Raw genomic sequence first — 17350 nt, 5'->3', positions numbered from 1 at the left:
ATAATAATTTCCAGCCTTTAATAACCTGTCTAGACTACATTATTTCACAGTATTGTTCCTGTTGAGGACAGAAAGCCATTTAAGCTTATTGAGGTTCTCCCCCCTCAATGGTCTCCCCGTTATGGTGAAGGGGGTCATGTATGACTCCCTGGGGCCAGTGCCCTCCTCCTCCCCTTTCCGGGTGTAGTATGTATGGAGGAGATCCATGTAGGGTAACCTTTTGGGTCATTGCACCACCCGCTGGGAGCCCCCCCACACACATTTTCTCTCTCACACACTCCTCACTCATGCTGTCTAAATTCAATTATGGTTCCTCCCTTTTCTTCTGCCTCGAGTCGTCATTGTTTTGATGATACTGTACTGGGTTACGCCTTGACTCTCATCCTGCACCCAGAGCTTATACTGTATATTGAAACTGGCATCCTGTCTCTAAGGATTACTGTTACCTTCACTACCTTGCATGGTCTTTGCAACATCCTCACTCGTTTGTGCCATGCTTTGTTATTGTGTTTGACTTGCAGTGCCCTCATGGCTCTGGAGTCATTTAACCCTCTGCATCCTGTGGTGATCGATATCCAATACTGGCCGTTTCTTATCTAGCAGATTTAAGAAAATTGAATTTTGCTTGGCTTCCAGCCATATTGGTGTTACCTTTAATGAACATAAGGACACCAAGACCATACGCTCATTCAGTATTGCAATAGATCTCCAATGCTAAGGAGGACTATCACAGTTATCCTATTTCTCCAAAAAGAAATTACTTGTTCAGATTTCTACCCAGTCATTCATTCTGCAATCCACAACTGTTGTCAAGGTCATTGGTCTGAAATTACAACTAAACTGTTCACTCATAAAGGTGACCTCTCTCCTTTGCCTTCCCCCACCACCGTAAAAGACACTTAACTTGCACTCACTCAATAATATACTGCTCTGCTCCTTGTCCTAATGGCATTGTCCCACTTGCAATCATACACTTTCTTGTAGAATGTCCTGATTTTTAAGACTTGTCATGATTTCCTGATGTACCTCTATCAAATTCTTGATGACTTTGATACCTTTTATATTGCCCACCTTGTGTCCTTTTGTCATTGACAACCTGAATGATATTTAGCACCTTTTAAATATCCAGTGACATAAAAGATTCTTTTTGACCTTTGCAGGATGCAGCCCACAAGAGTTGCCTAACTCCTGTGTACTTATTTATTGCTAGATGAAAGGGGGTAATGACACTTCAAAATCTCTTTGTATCCAAAAACTGAACTACACTAACTACCAAATCACACAACCAGACAAGTGAACTGTATGAAGCTCCCCCTAAAGAGTAACTCGCCTGCAGAAGCCAAGACGAGCAACATGTAATTTTCTGGAACAAAAACAGCAAGTTGTTCAACCATCTTGAGCTGTTAATACCATTTTAACTAGGCAATTTATGCTTTATCAGCTGGACATTGACATATGCAGAAAACACGAGGTAGAGAAACATGAAGTAGATTTTATTGATAATGCTGTTTAGCATGTAAGTACGTATCAAAAGGCATCAAGCCAGGATGATTATGTAACATTCAACCCATAAGGGCTTTTGATAAAGCTTTACTAAGGTCTTTTTGGCAGTAAAGATAAGTGTATACACTAAACGAAATTTCTCTACATTATGATTTCATAAAGCCCATCAATAAAAAATGTCCTTCTATAGTCTACTTTATTCTTGGTGTTCTTTTGTCATCCTACTTGTAGCATGTCTGTTCAAATATCCCTTAATTCAGCAAGGCTTTCTTTCATTTCATTGTGATGGATCTTTTATAATGAGTATCTCTTTATGTGATTACACAAAATAAAATACAGTACAATCAATTTGATCTTAACTGTTAGACAAATGAGTTTTCTAAAATTCATTTTACTCCAGCTCTGGTGTGTTTGTATGGCTCCTGTGACTGTGGGTCCTGGATGTCTCAGCATGCCCAGTTCTGCAGGTTTTATGGTCGCCTCTCCTTGGTTTTGGACAAAGCAATTGGGCCCCAATTTTGGGTCTGTTTATGTCTTCCCTCCCAGGCCCTTCTTCAGAAAATATCTTGAACCTCCATTTTTCTTGCTCCTGGTGCCCTTTTTACATTCTGTGCAGGTTGTGGTCTGGTCTAGTTCTTTGTCAAGGTTTCCCTCTGTTGGCTGTTGTTCCTGTGTCCACAACTAGCTGTCCTAGTTTGTTCCTCCAGTTGCTGGTTATCTTCTGCCTAATGAGGTAGATGGGTAACCAGGACCCTGGGGTGACCTTGGCTGTCATCTAGTGGTGGTCAAGCACGTCAAGGTTAGCATTTCTGCCCGAGGCAACAGTTATTTATGTGACAACTTATTTCTTCAACTACTTCCCATAAATACTGATAAGAATAGACTGATAAGTCGATACCTTAAGATGCAGAATCACAATCTTGGCCCAGTCATGCTATAGGAGTGCCCATGCTTTGTAGTTCGATGTAATAAGTGGTGGTCCCTAGGGGATTTTCCAGTGAAGTACTGGTAATTATAAAAAAAAAAAAGGCACCGAGCTAGGAGGACTATGTAGCTCAAGGAGTAGAACACATGTAGGCCTAGTCACCACCTCCCCCTCATGTGCCGAAGGTATATTATATCCACCACACAGCTCAACAAGGTGAGGTTAACTTAACATCCAAGATAACCCTAGGCCTTTGAATGCCCATTTATCCCTAACCGGAATAAGTCAGCATAGATTTGGCTGAACCCTCACTGAACTACCAGTTTTACCCCTGTCACCCCACCAGTGTTCCTTCCTCTAGGGTGTGTAGTGCCTTAAGCCCTCAACTTGCAGGTGGAGTACATGGGTTACCATGCACACAGACACAGGTGGTAAGAAGCCACCTGGGACACCTTAGTCTCACTCCTCACCTTCAACCAGAAGAGGGGCTTTGTGGTCACATTTCACTGCCCTCTGGATCACTGCAGACACTTAAGTTTCTCTGCTAAGTCAAAGCATCATTCTTAACAGGGCTTGTGTGACTATAGCACTACTGAAAAGTATAGTATATAATATACACCTCCAGAATCAATTCATAATAAATTTATGTGGTTAAACTTAAATAACATGCAGCAGAGTAACAGGTCTTGGTTTGTAAACACCCTATAATAACTTACAGAATTAGCTTTAATAAAGGTCAGGTGTAGGTACATGAAATATTGACCTTCCACTTAGGGTAATTTGTCCCCCCATATTTGATTAGTCACCAGACTATGATAATATGATAATAGGAGAAGAACATTAAATTTTGTGGTGAAATTTTTTATTATGATCATGGGTAAATAATTTGAACTAGGAAGAACACTACTTGAAATACCTTATACCAGTAATTGTATTTGAATAAATATTGTTTATAACCAGCCAATATATACGTTTCATGGCACTAAATCTTGGTCATTACTTAAGATATCTTTAATTGTTTACAATCTTGTTTCTCAGATCACCTGCATGACAGTCATTTACAGGTGATGGAAACTACTGAAGACACTCCAAAAGATCCTGAAATGGAGAAGTAAATATTAAATAGTAAGCCACTGAAATTTTCATATAATCAGAACTAGGTACCCCTTCTCCCTTTCTGCATTTCAATTTTTTCTACGAAGCCTAAAATATTTTTGTATTTACGTAAAAATTTGTCTTTAAAATCGTCACATACCACCTTCATCGATCACCTTTGAAATTACTAAATCTGATAACATGTCTGCTACCTGCCTTCCATACAGGTGATGGTACAAATAATTAAATTTGAAACATAAATATTGGTGGATAGTCGAGAAAGGATTGGCAGGAAGGCTTGAGAGATTGTTGGTAAGGGTATTGGATGTGGGCAGAGAGCAGGGTCATTTCAGCCCCGTGGAAGCCAACATGACACCGTCTGACCTGAACAGCATGTGAAGGACTGCAATTCAAATGAATAAATAACTGAAATAGCACTGACTCCAGTTCAGACATTGTTACTGAAGCAAAGGCCTCCTGACTAAGCAGTAGTGCCACAAGCACAATGAAAGCTGGTGGTTCCATGCAGAGAAAAAGCATCCACCTCTAGGAATTCTAATGTCTTAACAGAACCTCCTTTCAGTGGTTATGTAACTTACCTTTGTAAATGGATGGAAGCGGGAAAGACCACTTAAACATTGTGAACTGCACTGAGGACTGGATTCAGAGATGACAGAAGCAAACTAGAATAGGTAGAACCCACCAATAGGAGATGAGTGGGTTCCAATTTCCCCACAAGAAATTGGAACAGGTAGAACCATTGGAAGGCAATCCAAATTCAACTGAATCAGAGGTTCAAAAAATAGGGATGCTACTCGGTCCAATCCAGACAGCCACAAACTCCCTCAGTGATATGTATCTGGAGCAATCAAGGTGACCAGAGCCCCTACTAACCCAAATAGCAATGACTGTAGACAAAGCCCCTCCCAAAGTTAGGTGCATTTGTGAAATACTTTAATGGCAGAGGAACCAGTACCCCCCTTTGATTAACTTCCTTTGGCTAGTACAAAGGCAGTATTGTTACCAAGATATTAAAAATGTAAAAAAAAAAAGTGGGTTTTGCAAGTTCAACATTAGCACAGGATTCAGAAGTCTTGATTACTAATTTGTCTAAAACAGGGAGGCAGTAATTATGCCTAATACAAATTGTGTTCAAGATCATATGACACTACTCAGTTGCTGCCACAAATGAGTGCCAGGTCAAGAAAGGTTTATCTACACTACACCATGCTTTTGGATTGTTAGCTGGCAGTATAAACTAATTATACTGGTACTAAAACCACTAAATACAGTTCCTATCATATTCCTATTCAAACAATATCCCTCAATACACTATTGAATTTGTGCACATTAATAACCTAACCCAACAAAATTAATATATACAAACAGCATAAAACCACCAGCATTTAATGCAATGAAACACAATTTTCTGGGTGAGATCCAGAGCTTACTAGGCTGATATGCTAATGTCAGACTTTGGCATCAGTCATGTGTATGGAGTTCTATGGGCCTACTGGGGACCAGGAGCCAGAACCTGGCCCTCTCAGAAGAGGCAAGGGAAGCAATGGCCTATAGAAACCCCTGTGTGGTTGGAAGCATTCTATGTCTGTCATCAACCAGGTCAGGTACCCAGAAAGGTAAGCACCCCAAAACAAACCACTATTCTAGTTACAATATTGCTATCAAAAGCTGAACAAGTGGATAGAACTCCTCTAAATGAAACGAGCAAACGATCATGACGTCACTGCGCCACTGTCTGTGCAGCTTCCCTCTGCCCGGGAGGGGGAAGGGGAAGCCCCAGACCTCCCACGCCGGCTATCCATCCTTCAGTTCTTAGGCTGGATGTCAAAACACACAAAAAAACACCAACCGGAGAGAGGGAGGGATGCTGGGGAGCCTCTGAGTCTCTCCCAGAAAATGGTGTTTCATTACATTCAATGCTGATTTTCTGGGGGGGGCCTTTGGCTCCCCGAAGCTAACTACCCACAGAGAAAAAACTTAGGGACTTACCTGGGAGGCGGTTGCTGCTCACTCCTCAACTCAAAGTCGAGACAAATGGCTGCAACCATTGACCCAAAGCGACACAGGCTTGACGAGGCCCAGGACTGTTCACAAGGTAACGAACAGCCAGGACCCTGTTCGACCTCCTAAAGCCCCGCGCCCGAATGTCAGCCCAAGATATGTTGCCGAAGACGGCAGCAAGAGCAGCGAACTTACGAACATCATGGGCACAGGGATAGACTGCAGACTGGCTAGCCTAAATAACTCTGCGGATGACCTGGGAGACCCGCACCCGCAAACAGGGAAGAAGGGAAACCAAATCAACCCAAAGCGTGTTTCCGGACACAGTAGCCGTGGCGCGCAAATAACAGCGAAGAGCCGCAACCGGACACAAAACATGATGTACCCCCAGCCTAACCAACCAAGCATCCACAACCCAGGGACCCCTCCAGAAAGCAGCAGTCTCGTTCTTTGCCAGAAAAGAAGGAGACGGCTGCAAATGAACAAAACCATCACGAAGACCGAAAGAGCAGAAACCCCTGCGCCGGAGGAGAGCATGAAGCTCACCAACCTGACCCCCAGAGGCCAATGCCGACAGAAAAAGAGCCTTGGAGAAACAATCTTGATTTGAAGGGGCCACAACAAAATGAGGAGAAGAAAGATAAGAGAGCACTCTGTCCAATGACCAGGACAGCTCAGGCGGCGCATGAGCAGGCCAGAGGTGAAACAACACCCGAAACAACACACAGCTTGCGAAACAGTGCAGAATATCAATACCGAAAGCAATCTGAAGCGGCTCCGCCAGCGCCGCACAATACGAGGCGACAGTGTTTGGTATAAGGTGACGGTCCTGGAACAACCAAGAGAGAAAGGACAACAACACCCCTAAGAGAAAGCAAAGTACAACGACAAAGACGCAAGAAGAAACGGAAGGACCGCCAGGAAACTTCGTACTGCTAATGAGACGATACCCGTAGGTGGGACACTAACAAGGAAGCCATCTGATCACCTTAGAGATGATGATAAACTCGAGTCAAAAATACCATATGCGAAGACTCGAGGAGAAGATCAAACCAGTCACATGACGTTCTGGTCCGATCTGCTGAAAAAGGCGGAGCTGCGGGAAAATCTCCGGGTTCGGACACTGATCAAGCTGTGAAACCACGGCTGGGTCGACCACCACGGAACCAAGAGGACAACACTTCCCTGGTAAGTCTCCAAGCGAGTCAGGACCTGGAGCAACAGCTGAACCGGGGAAAAGAGGTACAGGAACCCACACCTCGACCAGTCCTGCTGAAAGGCATCGACCCCGATGGCCTTGCTGTCGGGGAGACCGAACGTCTGGCAAAGCCAACTGAAGGAGTTGGCGTCAACCGTCCATTCCGTGGGGAGGGGAAAGAAACGGAACAGGTCATCGGCTAAGACTTTGGACACGCCCCGCATGTGAACTGCCACGAGAGCCAAACCCTCAGAACTCAGCAGACGAGTCACCCAAAGCAACCAGCGCCAAGAAGCCAAGGACTGCATCAAACCCCCCCCCCCCTTGTTCACAATGAACCACCAGGAAGCAGTCCGAATAGAGCCGGATCATCGATCCGCAGGTGACCCGAACCCTCCAAAGAGCAAACCTCACCGCCGCGAACTCCCGCACTGTGCTGTGGACTCGACGGAAGGACAGACCACACTGTCCCTGGCCGGCCTAGTGAGCACCGGGGAGACACGGAACTGAACCCTGGAGAGGGGCAGACACCAAATCCAATTCGTACGCAGAGGGGAGAAAAGAACCCCACTTCCTGTAACAACAAGCCTTGCTCAGAGGCTTCGGCAGAGAGACTAGACTCGAATGCCTCCGTAGCCACACCGCAAGGGGCATCCCCCGAGACTGCCCGAGTCTCAAGACATCTAAACCCTGCTCCGGCTCCGAAACCCTCAGAAGCAAGGGAAAGGAGGGACCAGAACGAACCACAGGAAGGGAAGGACGAGGGGTGGGCAGACTGAACCAAGGTCAGAGTCACCCCCCACCCGAAAGTCTGGTTTATCTTGAGATGATTTCGGGGCTTTAGTGTCCCCGCGGCCCGGTCCTCAACCAGGCCACCCCCAGGAAGCAGCCCGTGACAGGTGACTAACACCCAGGTACCTATTTTACTGATAGGTAACAGGGGCATAGGGTGAAAGAAACTCTGCCCATTGTTTCTCGCCGGCGCCCGGGATCGAACCCGGGACCACAGGATCACAAGTCCAGTGTGCTGTCCGCTCGGCCGACCGACTCCCCATCGACCGGGTCCCTATAAGCAAAACGGGGCATCCGGGTGAGAAACCAACCAAGCGCGTTGCAACAACCTAAAACGCGCATGCAACGCCTGCGCTGCCTGTACCCTCATAAGATAATTACTGGACTAGGTAAATTGAGTCACTAGCAAGCAGCAGAACTCACAGGACTCAGGGTCGAAAGTGTCACCAACCCAACAGGCAGAGTGACAGAGGCAAAGACAGTGAGGGTCACCCTGAGACAAGGGGACTGATTAACCTTCAAACTCTCACAAAGCGAGGAGGAACCCCGGGATCACATCCATTAGACACACGTGCCCCGCGGGAGCCGGTCGGCCGAGCGGACAGCACGCTGGACTTGTGATCCTGTGGTCCTGGGTTCGATCCCAGGCGCCGGCAAGAAACATTGGGCAAAGTTTCTTTCACCCTATGCCCCTGTTACCTAGCAGTAAAATAGGTACCTGGGTGTTAGTCAGCTGTCACGGGCTGCTTCCTGGGAGTGGAGGACTGGTCGAGGACCGGGCCGCGGGGACACTAAAGCCCCGAAATCATCTCAAGATAACCCCCAGGGGTTTCCCAGGGCCCTGAGCGTTTAGCGAGACCCACGCCCAGGTAATCCCAGGCAGGGTACTGCTAACTGGCGCCCAAAACTACTAAGCAAACTCATTAAAGCTGCACCCCAGGGACGTGTACACTCACGGGGACCTAGCAGGGGCACCACCAGAGAAGAACTGTAATAGGTCAAGCACAAGTGGCCAAAAAGCAGGGCAGATCCCCCCCACAAGGCAAAAAAAAAAAAAAAAAAAAAAAAGCAAGAGGACAGCGTACCCTAAAGGAACAGGGCCGGCCGCTAATCGGTGAAAACAAGCTATGCAGCAGGCCTGGTCGACGACCGGGCTGTGGGTACGCTAAGCCCCGGAAACACCTCAAAGGTAAGGTAGCACCCCGCGCCCCAAACCAGTGCAAACTGCCTTTTACCCATAGGTAAACAAGGGAGACAAAACACCCAAGTACCCAAAGGGCAGCTGAAAAACTGAGCAGTAAGACGGCCAGCAGAGACAGGACACAAGGAACTTGTGGAAGGTAACCCCAAGCCCCAAGGGCAGTACAGTACTTACAGGGCACATAGGGAAGGGAACCCTAGGCGTATGCAGCCGGAGTACTGGAGAATAACTCCTGGCTCTCGCACCCATACAGGACAGCCACCACACTCAAAGTACAGTACTGAAACTAAGTCTGGAGCAAGAGTACATGACCGGAGCCTCTAGCATCAGCCTAAGAACTGAAGAGAGGAGAGCCGGTGTGTGGGGTCTGGGGCTCCTCTTTCCCATCCCGGGGAGGGGGGTGGGGGCGGAGCTGCGCAGACAGTGGCGCAGTGATATGCGACATCATGGTCGTTTGCTCATTTCATTTAGGGGAGTTCTATCCACTTGTTCGGCTTTTGGTAGCAATATTGTAACTAGAATAGGGGGTTTGTTTTGGGATGTTGACCAGACCACACACTAGAAGGTGAAGGGACGACGACGTTTCGGTCTGTCCTGGACCATTCTCAAGTGATTGTGCTGGGGGAAGGTGGTGATGGCAATAAATAGGCAAGAGAGAGGCGAGGAGCAAGGTAAAAGGTACGAAAGGTAAGGTGTAGTAGAGGGGAGAGTAGTAGGAATAAGAACTGCAGAAGGCCCATTGGCCCATATGAGGCAGTTCCTATTTATAACCACAAATGAGAAGGGTATAGTAATAGGAATAAGAAGAGGATAGCAAGGGAATGTAAGAGAAAACAACTTATGTTGGTCTGGTCAACATACTTCAGCCACGTTATTGTGACTCATCGCCTGTTTTGGGATGCTTACCTTTCCGGGTGCCTGACCCAGTCGATGGCAGACATAGAATGCTACCAACCACATGGGGGTTTCTATAGGCCATTGCTCCCCCTTGCCTCTTCTGAGGGGGCCAGGTTCTGGCTCATGGTCCCCAGTAGGCCCATAGAACTCCATACACATGACTGATGCCAAAGTCTGACATTAGCATATCAGCCTAGTAAGCTCCCGGCAGTTGAAGGGGCTCCCCCCAGAACAAAATTATACTTCAAGCTGACATACACTAAATTGTTTTATTGTAGGAAGATGTTAACACAATAATATAGCAAATTAGCAAGGATGATAGAGTACCTCAACACTCTTTGGGAAGGAAAGCAAGGACTTGAGCTGCTCGTACTGACTCTTGAGAGTGGCAACTGGTGTCCTGTTCGCTAGAGACTGAAAACAATAAAAATGTGTTAATGTCAAGACTGAGGTACAAAAACAATAGAGAATTCACAAAATTTAAATCCAAAATAAGGGATGCATATATATATATTCCTCAGTATATAAATATAGTATCCTTCAGTAGATTTTCTATTAATAGTTTAAAAACTAAACTTCATGTACATACTGTACTGTAGTACCCCAGAATAAATGTTACAGCAGAAGTAATTAGCAAAAGATGCTGCCAAGGTAGGAAGATTATGTAGCTGGTACAGTAGAAGACAACTTCAAAGAATTTTTGTTGATATAGGTGGAATAAGGATTTGATATCAAATTATGAGCTTTAATACAAAATAGAGGTATTTTGGGAACAATGGCATGACCACGAATACAGTATAAATGTTGAACTGCACTCCTGTCTGTAACTTTCGGTGAGAAAGTAGATCCACACAAACTGTTTTGACTTCGCGCAACAAATAATAAATGTTCAGTACTTTGAAGAGTTTAAAGAGTACATTAGGTACCCAATTTTACACATTGTTTTGTTAAAAGTTAAATTTATAAGTAATAAATGCTCTTCTTCCTAGCTTGGTGCCTTTAAAATTATTTAGCTCTAAGCAATAAGTAAATGAAACAAAGGGGGTCTAAATATAACAATTAAACTACATGTCAGAACAACGTGAAGTGAAGCAAGAATACCAACAGTGAATAAAGAAACTGAGCAAGGCTCATGTCACATTTCATATACTAATTGGTATACCTATTGGTATACTCATAGTATGTCAAATAGGTATACCAATATCTCTCAGTTTTCTTAATTCTAATACTAACCTCCCTCCCTTTGTAACCAATACTACCCCCAAGTATTTACAGCTTACTATCTTCTCCAGTAAATATGACTGTATTTTCACCCTACAGTTCAAACCACGACTTTATTCACAAGATACTTTGTATACACTCTTCCACACTACAGATATTGGAGTGAATGTCTCAACCGTGAGTGGCCTGAGTTAATGACATAGGTGGATGAGTGGCATGAGTAAATGAGGTAGGTGGATGTTATATGATGAGTTTATATAAGTGGGCAGTTGCAGGAAATAAGAATAATGGCTTCCTGGTACAGTAATAAACTCATGAAAGTAATTATTAAAAGAAGGCACCAAAACATACCTGCTTGATGGGGTTCTGAGAGTTGTTCTACTCCCCAAGCCCTGCCGGAGGCCAGGCTTGACTTGTGAGAGTTTGGTCCACCAGGCTGTTGCTTGGACCGCCCACAGGCCCACATACCCACCAGTCCGGTTGGTCTGACACTCCTTGGAGAAAACTATCTAGTTTTCTCTTGATATCCACGGTTGTTCCGCCAATATTTCTTATGTTCGCTGGGAGGATGTTGAACAACAGTGGTTGTTTATATATGATGTTGTATACAGTGTTGTATACCTCTGATGTTTATACAGTGTTCTCCAATTGTGCCTATGGCTTCCCTGCTCTTCACCAGTTCTATTTTGCATTTTCTTCCATATTGTTCACTCCAGTATGTTGTTATTTTACTGTGTAGATTTGGGACCTGGCCCTCCAGTATTTTCCATGTGTATATTATTTTATATCTCTCGTCGTCTTTCTAGCGAGTACATTTGGAGGACTTTGAGATGATCCCAATAATTTAGGTGCTTTATCGCGTCTATGTATGCTGTATATGTTCTCTGTACTCTATTTCGGCAATCTCTCCTGCTCTGAAGGGGGAAGTGAGTACTGAGCAGTACTCAAGACAGGACAGCACAAGTGATTTGAAGAGTACAACCATTGTGATGGGATCCCTGGATTTGAATGTTCTCATAATCCATCCTATCATTTTTCTGGCTGACACAATATTTGCTTGGTTATGCTCCCTAAACGTTAGGTCATCAGACATCATTATTCCCAAATCCTTTACATGTTGCTTTCCTACTATGGCCAAATTTGATTGTGTTTTATACCCTATATTATATTTAAGGTTCTCATTTTTGCCGTATCTGTGTACCTGGAATTTATCGCTGCTGCCCAGTTGAAAACTTTATTAATATCTGCTTGTAGTTTTTCAATGTCTTCAACAGAGGGAATTTTCATGCTGATTTTTGTGTCATCTGCAAAGGATGATACGAAACTGTGTTTTGTATTTGAGTCTATATCTGATATGAGAATAAGGAAAAGCAGTGGTGCAAGGACTGTACTTTGAGGTACAGAGCTTTTAAAGGCACTTGGACTCAATTTTATATGATTAACTGTTACTCTTTGTGTTCTGTTTGACAGAAAACTGCGTATCCAGCATCTTACTTTACCAGTTGACCTCAATGACCTCATTTTGTGTGCTATCACTCCATGGTCACATTTATCGAATGCCTTTGCAAAATTCCTGTACCACATCTGCATTCTGTTTTTCTTCTAATGCCTCACTGATTTTGTCGTAATGGTCAAGTAGCTGTGAGGCATGATCTTCCTGCTCTAAATCCATATTGGCTTGGATTGTGGAGGTCATTGGTTTCCATGAAAGTGATCTGACTCCTGATCACTCTCTCAAATACTTTTATTTTGTAAGACGTTAGTGCAACTGGTCTATAATTCTTTGCCGATGCTTTACTCCCTCCCTTGTGTAGAGGGGCAATGTCTGCTGCTTTAAGCGCATCTGGTATCTCCCCCGTGTCCAAGCTCTTCCTCCACACTATACTGAGTGCCTGTGCTACTGGCACTTTTCATTTCTTTATATAAATATTGAATTCCATGAGTCTGGATCCGGGGCCGAGTGCATGGGCATATTGTCAATTTCTCTTTCAAAATCTGCCACGCTCGTGTTGATATCAGTTATATTTACAGGGGTTTGGATATCACCTACAAAGAAATTGTCTGGATCTTCTACTTTCATGCTGTTTATTGGAGTGCTAAACATGTCTTCATACGGCTTTTTATGATTTCACTAATTTCTTTGTCATCCTCGGTGTATGAACCTTCACTACAGTAGTATGAATAGGTCGAATACTGGCAGTGGTTTTTGCTTTTGATTTAGCGTATGTGAAGAAATATTTTGATTTTTTTCTTTATTTCTTGAATTGCTTTCTGAATACAGTAGTTGCCTTTCTTTATTTCTTTATTTCTTGAATTGCTTTCGGTTATAGTTGCCTTTTTTCAATCTGATATGAATGCTTCAGTCTCCCTGTTTAAATTATTCCTCCTTTGTATGGAAAGTCGTGTCTGCTTAAGCATTTCCGTTAATTTTTTCCTCCTTTTGTAGTGCCGTCTGCGTTCTCTTTCTACATCAGACCTCTTTCTGGTTTCCTCAAAGAACATGTTTTAGACAGACTTCATATGCTTCAGAAGTCAGTTTTTCTATTCCTAGTGTAGGATTTTTATTATTTAGAACATTTTCCCATTGAATGTTTGTAAGTTCCCTGTTTTTTGGGTACATGAAGGCTACATAGCAAATAAACTTGTAGTTTCACTTGACATTAAAATACTGAATGTTCTTATTAATTATAAAAATGATTCCCAGAGAGCCCTGATATCAACAAATTATTTACTCGGTATTAACAGTAAAGTTGCTTTTGCGATCATAAGTATTGGATATTTCAAGTCAAAACAATGCAGCAGTCTCAAATAAAAGTACTTAGTGGTAAATAAAAAATACACGTAAATAGAGCACTTGAATGATATTCATACCAAAAATACCAGAACCTACAATAAAATATCATTAAATTAACATTCTTTATATGAAATAGGATGTGTTTTGTAACTAACCTGAAGATCATGAGATTGCACTTGGTCTGCAGCAGCAACAGCAAGAGCCAAGACGGGCAGTTGCAAGTTGTGACAGAGCTTCACTAGAGGGGCAATGGGCACCACTACAGGGCAGTGCCGCAGAAGCAAGTCCACACTGTGCAGGCACGACGCCAGGTTGTTGTCATTGACGGGATGGCTGGCTGTGCACAAGTACATCATAACAAGATATTTACCACCAAACAGACTTTTTATCAATCTAAATAATACTTCCTAATTTATATTATTCCAAATAATCATCAATTAAAAAGGTTGAAATCTCAGAGTGACCAATACTTTTCTCCAAATTTGGACATGAATTTGACCTTTCAGAGCAAAACAATAGTTTTGCTATTAATTTTCTTGCCTATAAGAATATATAATCTAAAAAAGCAGTGAGTTTTGTTTGAACAAGAATATAAAGAAACTTTGTAATTCAATTCAGTGTCATGTATGCCATGCAATGATGCAAATGAACAGCAGCCAGTATATGCAAGAACACAGGTCAAAATTTGTTATAAATCATTGTAAAGTCCTCTATATAAACAAAATTCATTACTCCGCCATCCTTATAGCAAGAAACATAAGCTTGTTATGTGAGCAGTTTGAGTGCTGCACTTCGTGAAAGCTTTATCCTAGCCTCAATACTTATCACAGTGGAAATCTTTGCGAGATGTTGCACAGAACAGTCTCAGTTTGAGGAAAACTTTCAATTTACAAATTGAATAAAGTATATCAGAATAATGATATAGCATTACCTTTTGTAAATGGGTAGTTAATAAGTGTGATCCAAGCAGTAGTAAGTGCTGGAACAATCCAAAGATGAGGTAGGCTCTTCACACGAATTAAGACACGCTCAAGTGCAGTGATGTCCATCTGACCTGACTAATGGAGGAAAAACATTAAGTAAATACCTAAGACACTGAGATAAATACACAAACAAGTTAAAAAACCAGTGTTGAATGTAATGAAACCCCATTTTCTGGGTGAGACCCGGAGGCTCCCCAAAGGCTCCTCGGAACTATACCAGGCTGATGTGTATATATTAGACCGTGGCAATAGTCAATCGAAGGATTAATAAGCTACCGGGGACCAGAGCCAGAACCTGACCCCCTCAAGAGAGGCACAAGGAGCAATGGCCCTTGTGCCTCTCCTAGTGGAGGGCCACCAAAATCCTACAAATGGTCCTACTGCCACACCAGGCAGACCCCCACCAAGCAAAACAAAAAACAAAACAAAAGAAAATCCCTGCAAAAGCACGTCTCCAGGTGAACAGAACCGGTCGCGATGCGTATATCAGACAGCAGAATAGTACGTCGCGCCCTAACCAGCAACGAAACTACCTCCTACCCAAAGGGCAAACAGGAGTAAGATCCTCCCCAACTGAACACCCAAGGGCGGGCGAGCAGCGACAGAACCACACGGAGGAAGCTGCTCCTGAACGGCTCATGGAAGATAGCCCTAAGGCCGCAAAGGCAGTATTTACAGGGCACCTAAGGAAGGTGGCCCTAGGTGCATGCAGCCCCAGTACTCCTGTGTTACTTCTGGCTCACACACCACTAAAACAGAGCAACAACACCGCACTGTAGCACTGCGCAAGAGTGGAGCCAGAGCGATCAACTGTCACCAACACAACAGCCTCTTGAACTGAGGAGAGTTGCTGGCGTGGAGGTCGGGACCCCCAGTCCCCCTCCCTGGGAGGGGGGGGGGGTTGCGCAGACAGATGCGGGGCGGTTGTGGTGACGTCATGTTTGTTTCCTTGTTTTTGATTGGGAAGTTCTGTTTGCTAGTTCGGCTTTCAGTTTGCAATTTTTGACCAGCAGTAGTTTGTTTTGAGATTCCTACCTTTCTGGGTGCCTGACCTGGTAGATGGAGAGCCGGTCGGCCGAGCGGACAGCACGCTGGACTTGTGATCCCGTGGTCCTGGGTTCAATCCCAGGCGCCGGCGAGAAACAATGGGCAGAGTTTCTTTCACCCTATGCCCCTGTTACCTAGCAGTAAAATAGGTACCTGGGTGTTAGTCAGCTGTCACGGGCTGCTTCCTGGGGGTGGAGGCCTGGTCGAGGACCGGGCCGCAGGGATGTACGAAATGTAGACAGTTACAAATAAAATGTGTATATAATGCAATAACAGCAAAACGGTGTGTTTTATTGTTCTAAGAATATAACTTGGTTCAAAATTAGTGACAAATATATTTGAGCATTCTGATGCTCCACATCTCCACATTTTATTACATACTATATATTTCTCAAATTACATGCTATTGAACAAGATTACTGGAAAAAAAGAGAAAAAACAATTCAATGACATTGAAACAAATACTGTACCCAGTACGTAACAATATCTTTGCAGTAATTCCCACTCCACACCTGGTTTAGAGCAACAGCTCCAATACGTTTGTGAATCATGACATTGCAAGATTTCCTCACATCACAATAGCCAAAGTAAGCCACATAAATTTGTATTTTTCATGTGTCCAGGGAATGCATTATAAACAGGCGAGCAGTGCAGGAGTCAAGGGAGCGACCAAGAAGTCCAAATTTAATAATTAAACAAGTGAATTGGCAACTTTCAGATATTATGCCAGTCACTATATTAACATTAGATACAAACCTTAACAAAACTTGTGATCTGAACAAGTACTGCACCCCAGAGTGATGCTGTTGTCACCTGAAAATAAGATGAGAAATAATTAGAAATGCCTATGTTCCTAACACATTTCAATATTTAGACAAACATAACAGAAATTTAATACAATATTTACATTTGAAATCTGTTCTTTATTGACAACATTAGTGTTTTTTAGTTCTGCATTTTTATGTGCTTTCCTTACATATGTGTGTATGTATGTATGTACATCGTGATAGATGTAATGTGTGTTATAATGTGGGTTTGGTTAGAGGTTAGACAGGTAGGGAGGGTGCGGGTTGGGTGAGGCAGGTTAGAGGGTGTGGATGGGATGAAGCAGGTGGAAGTACTTACTGCATTGTCAAAAGTGCTACAAAGGTTCAAGTCCTACCTTATAGTCATGACACAGGTCGGTAAGTAAAATTAGCGCCATCGGATTGTGCCGTTGTGATCGCCATAGCCCTTCTATTAGTGCACACTTGTCCATACTGTTAAACTGCTTCACACTAGTAGCATGACCCAGTGCTTCCAGGCGGCTCACGTACGTCATGGTCTGCAGGTATGACCTTAAGCACAAAAAATAAATCATGTCCATTAAGCAAATATTACTGTACTTTGAAACAAAGATGTTTAAACAAGCAGAAAAGGAAAACTACCAGTTTTAATTAGAAATTGATTAATCAATGAAATACCATTTTCTGGGTGAGCCCGAGAGGCTCTCCGAAGCTATCTGAATTGATACGTGCTATATTTGTTTGGGGTCATCAGTCATAGGAGTTCTTATGCCAACCAGGAATCACGAGGCAGAACCTGGTCCCCTCAGAGAGCTGCAGGGAGCAATGGCCTATGAACACTTTACATTTAAAGTATGTCACAATTGCCATCAACTAGGAAAAGACCC

At 43.6% G+C, this 17350-nt stretch overlaps 1 protein-coding gene across 1 annotated transcript in view; it reads right to left on the bottom strand.

Annotated features, from left to right (window-relative positions):
* Positions 1–3: 3 nt before the first annotated feature.
* rod (rough deal) overlaps positions 4–17350 on the bottom strand; it is a 76169-nt gene continuing 58822 nt past the window's right edge. Inside the window, exons 25-30 of the mRNA XM_045752777.2 lie at positions 16841–17015; positions 16435–16491; positions 14580–14706; positions 13804–13985; positions 9961–10047; positions 4–3526 (exon numbers count right to left, since the gene is read on the bottom strand). Of these exons, the coding sequence (XP_045608733.2) occupies positions 3503–3526; positions 9961–10047; positions 13804–13985; positions 14580–14706; positions 16435–16491; positions 16841–17015 (652 nt within the window). The 3' untranslated portion in view covers positions 4–3502. The remainder of the gene's footprint in view (positions 3527–9960; positions 10048–13803; positions 13986–14579; positions 14707–16434; positions 16492–16840; positions 17016–17350) is intronic.

The sequence above is a fragment of the Procambarus clarkii genome, chromosome 48 (genome assembly GCF_040958095.1).
Source record: "Procambarus clarkii isolate CNS0578487 chromosome 48, FALCON_Pclarkii_2.0, whole genome shotgun sequence".
In the NCBI taxonomy this organism is placed as follows: domain Eukaryota; kingdom Metazoa; phylum Arthropoda; class Malacostraca; order Decapoda; family Cambaridae; genus Procambarus; species Procambarus clarkii.
Note: the sequence above shows the minus strand (reverse complement) of the source record. Positions and strands in the feature narration are given on the sequence as shown.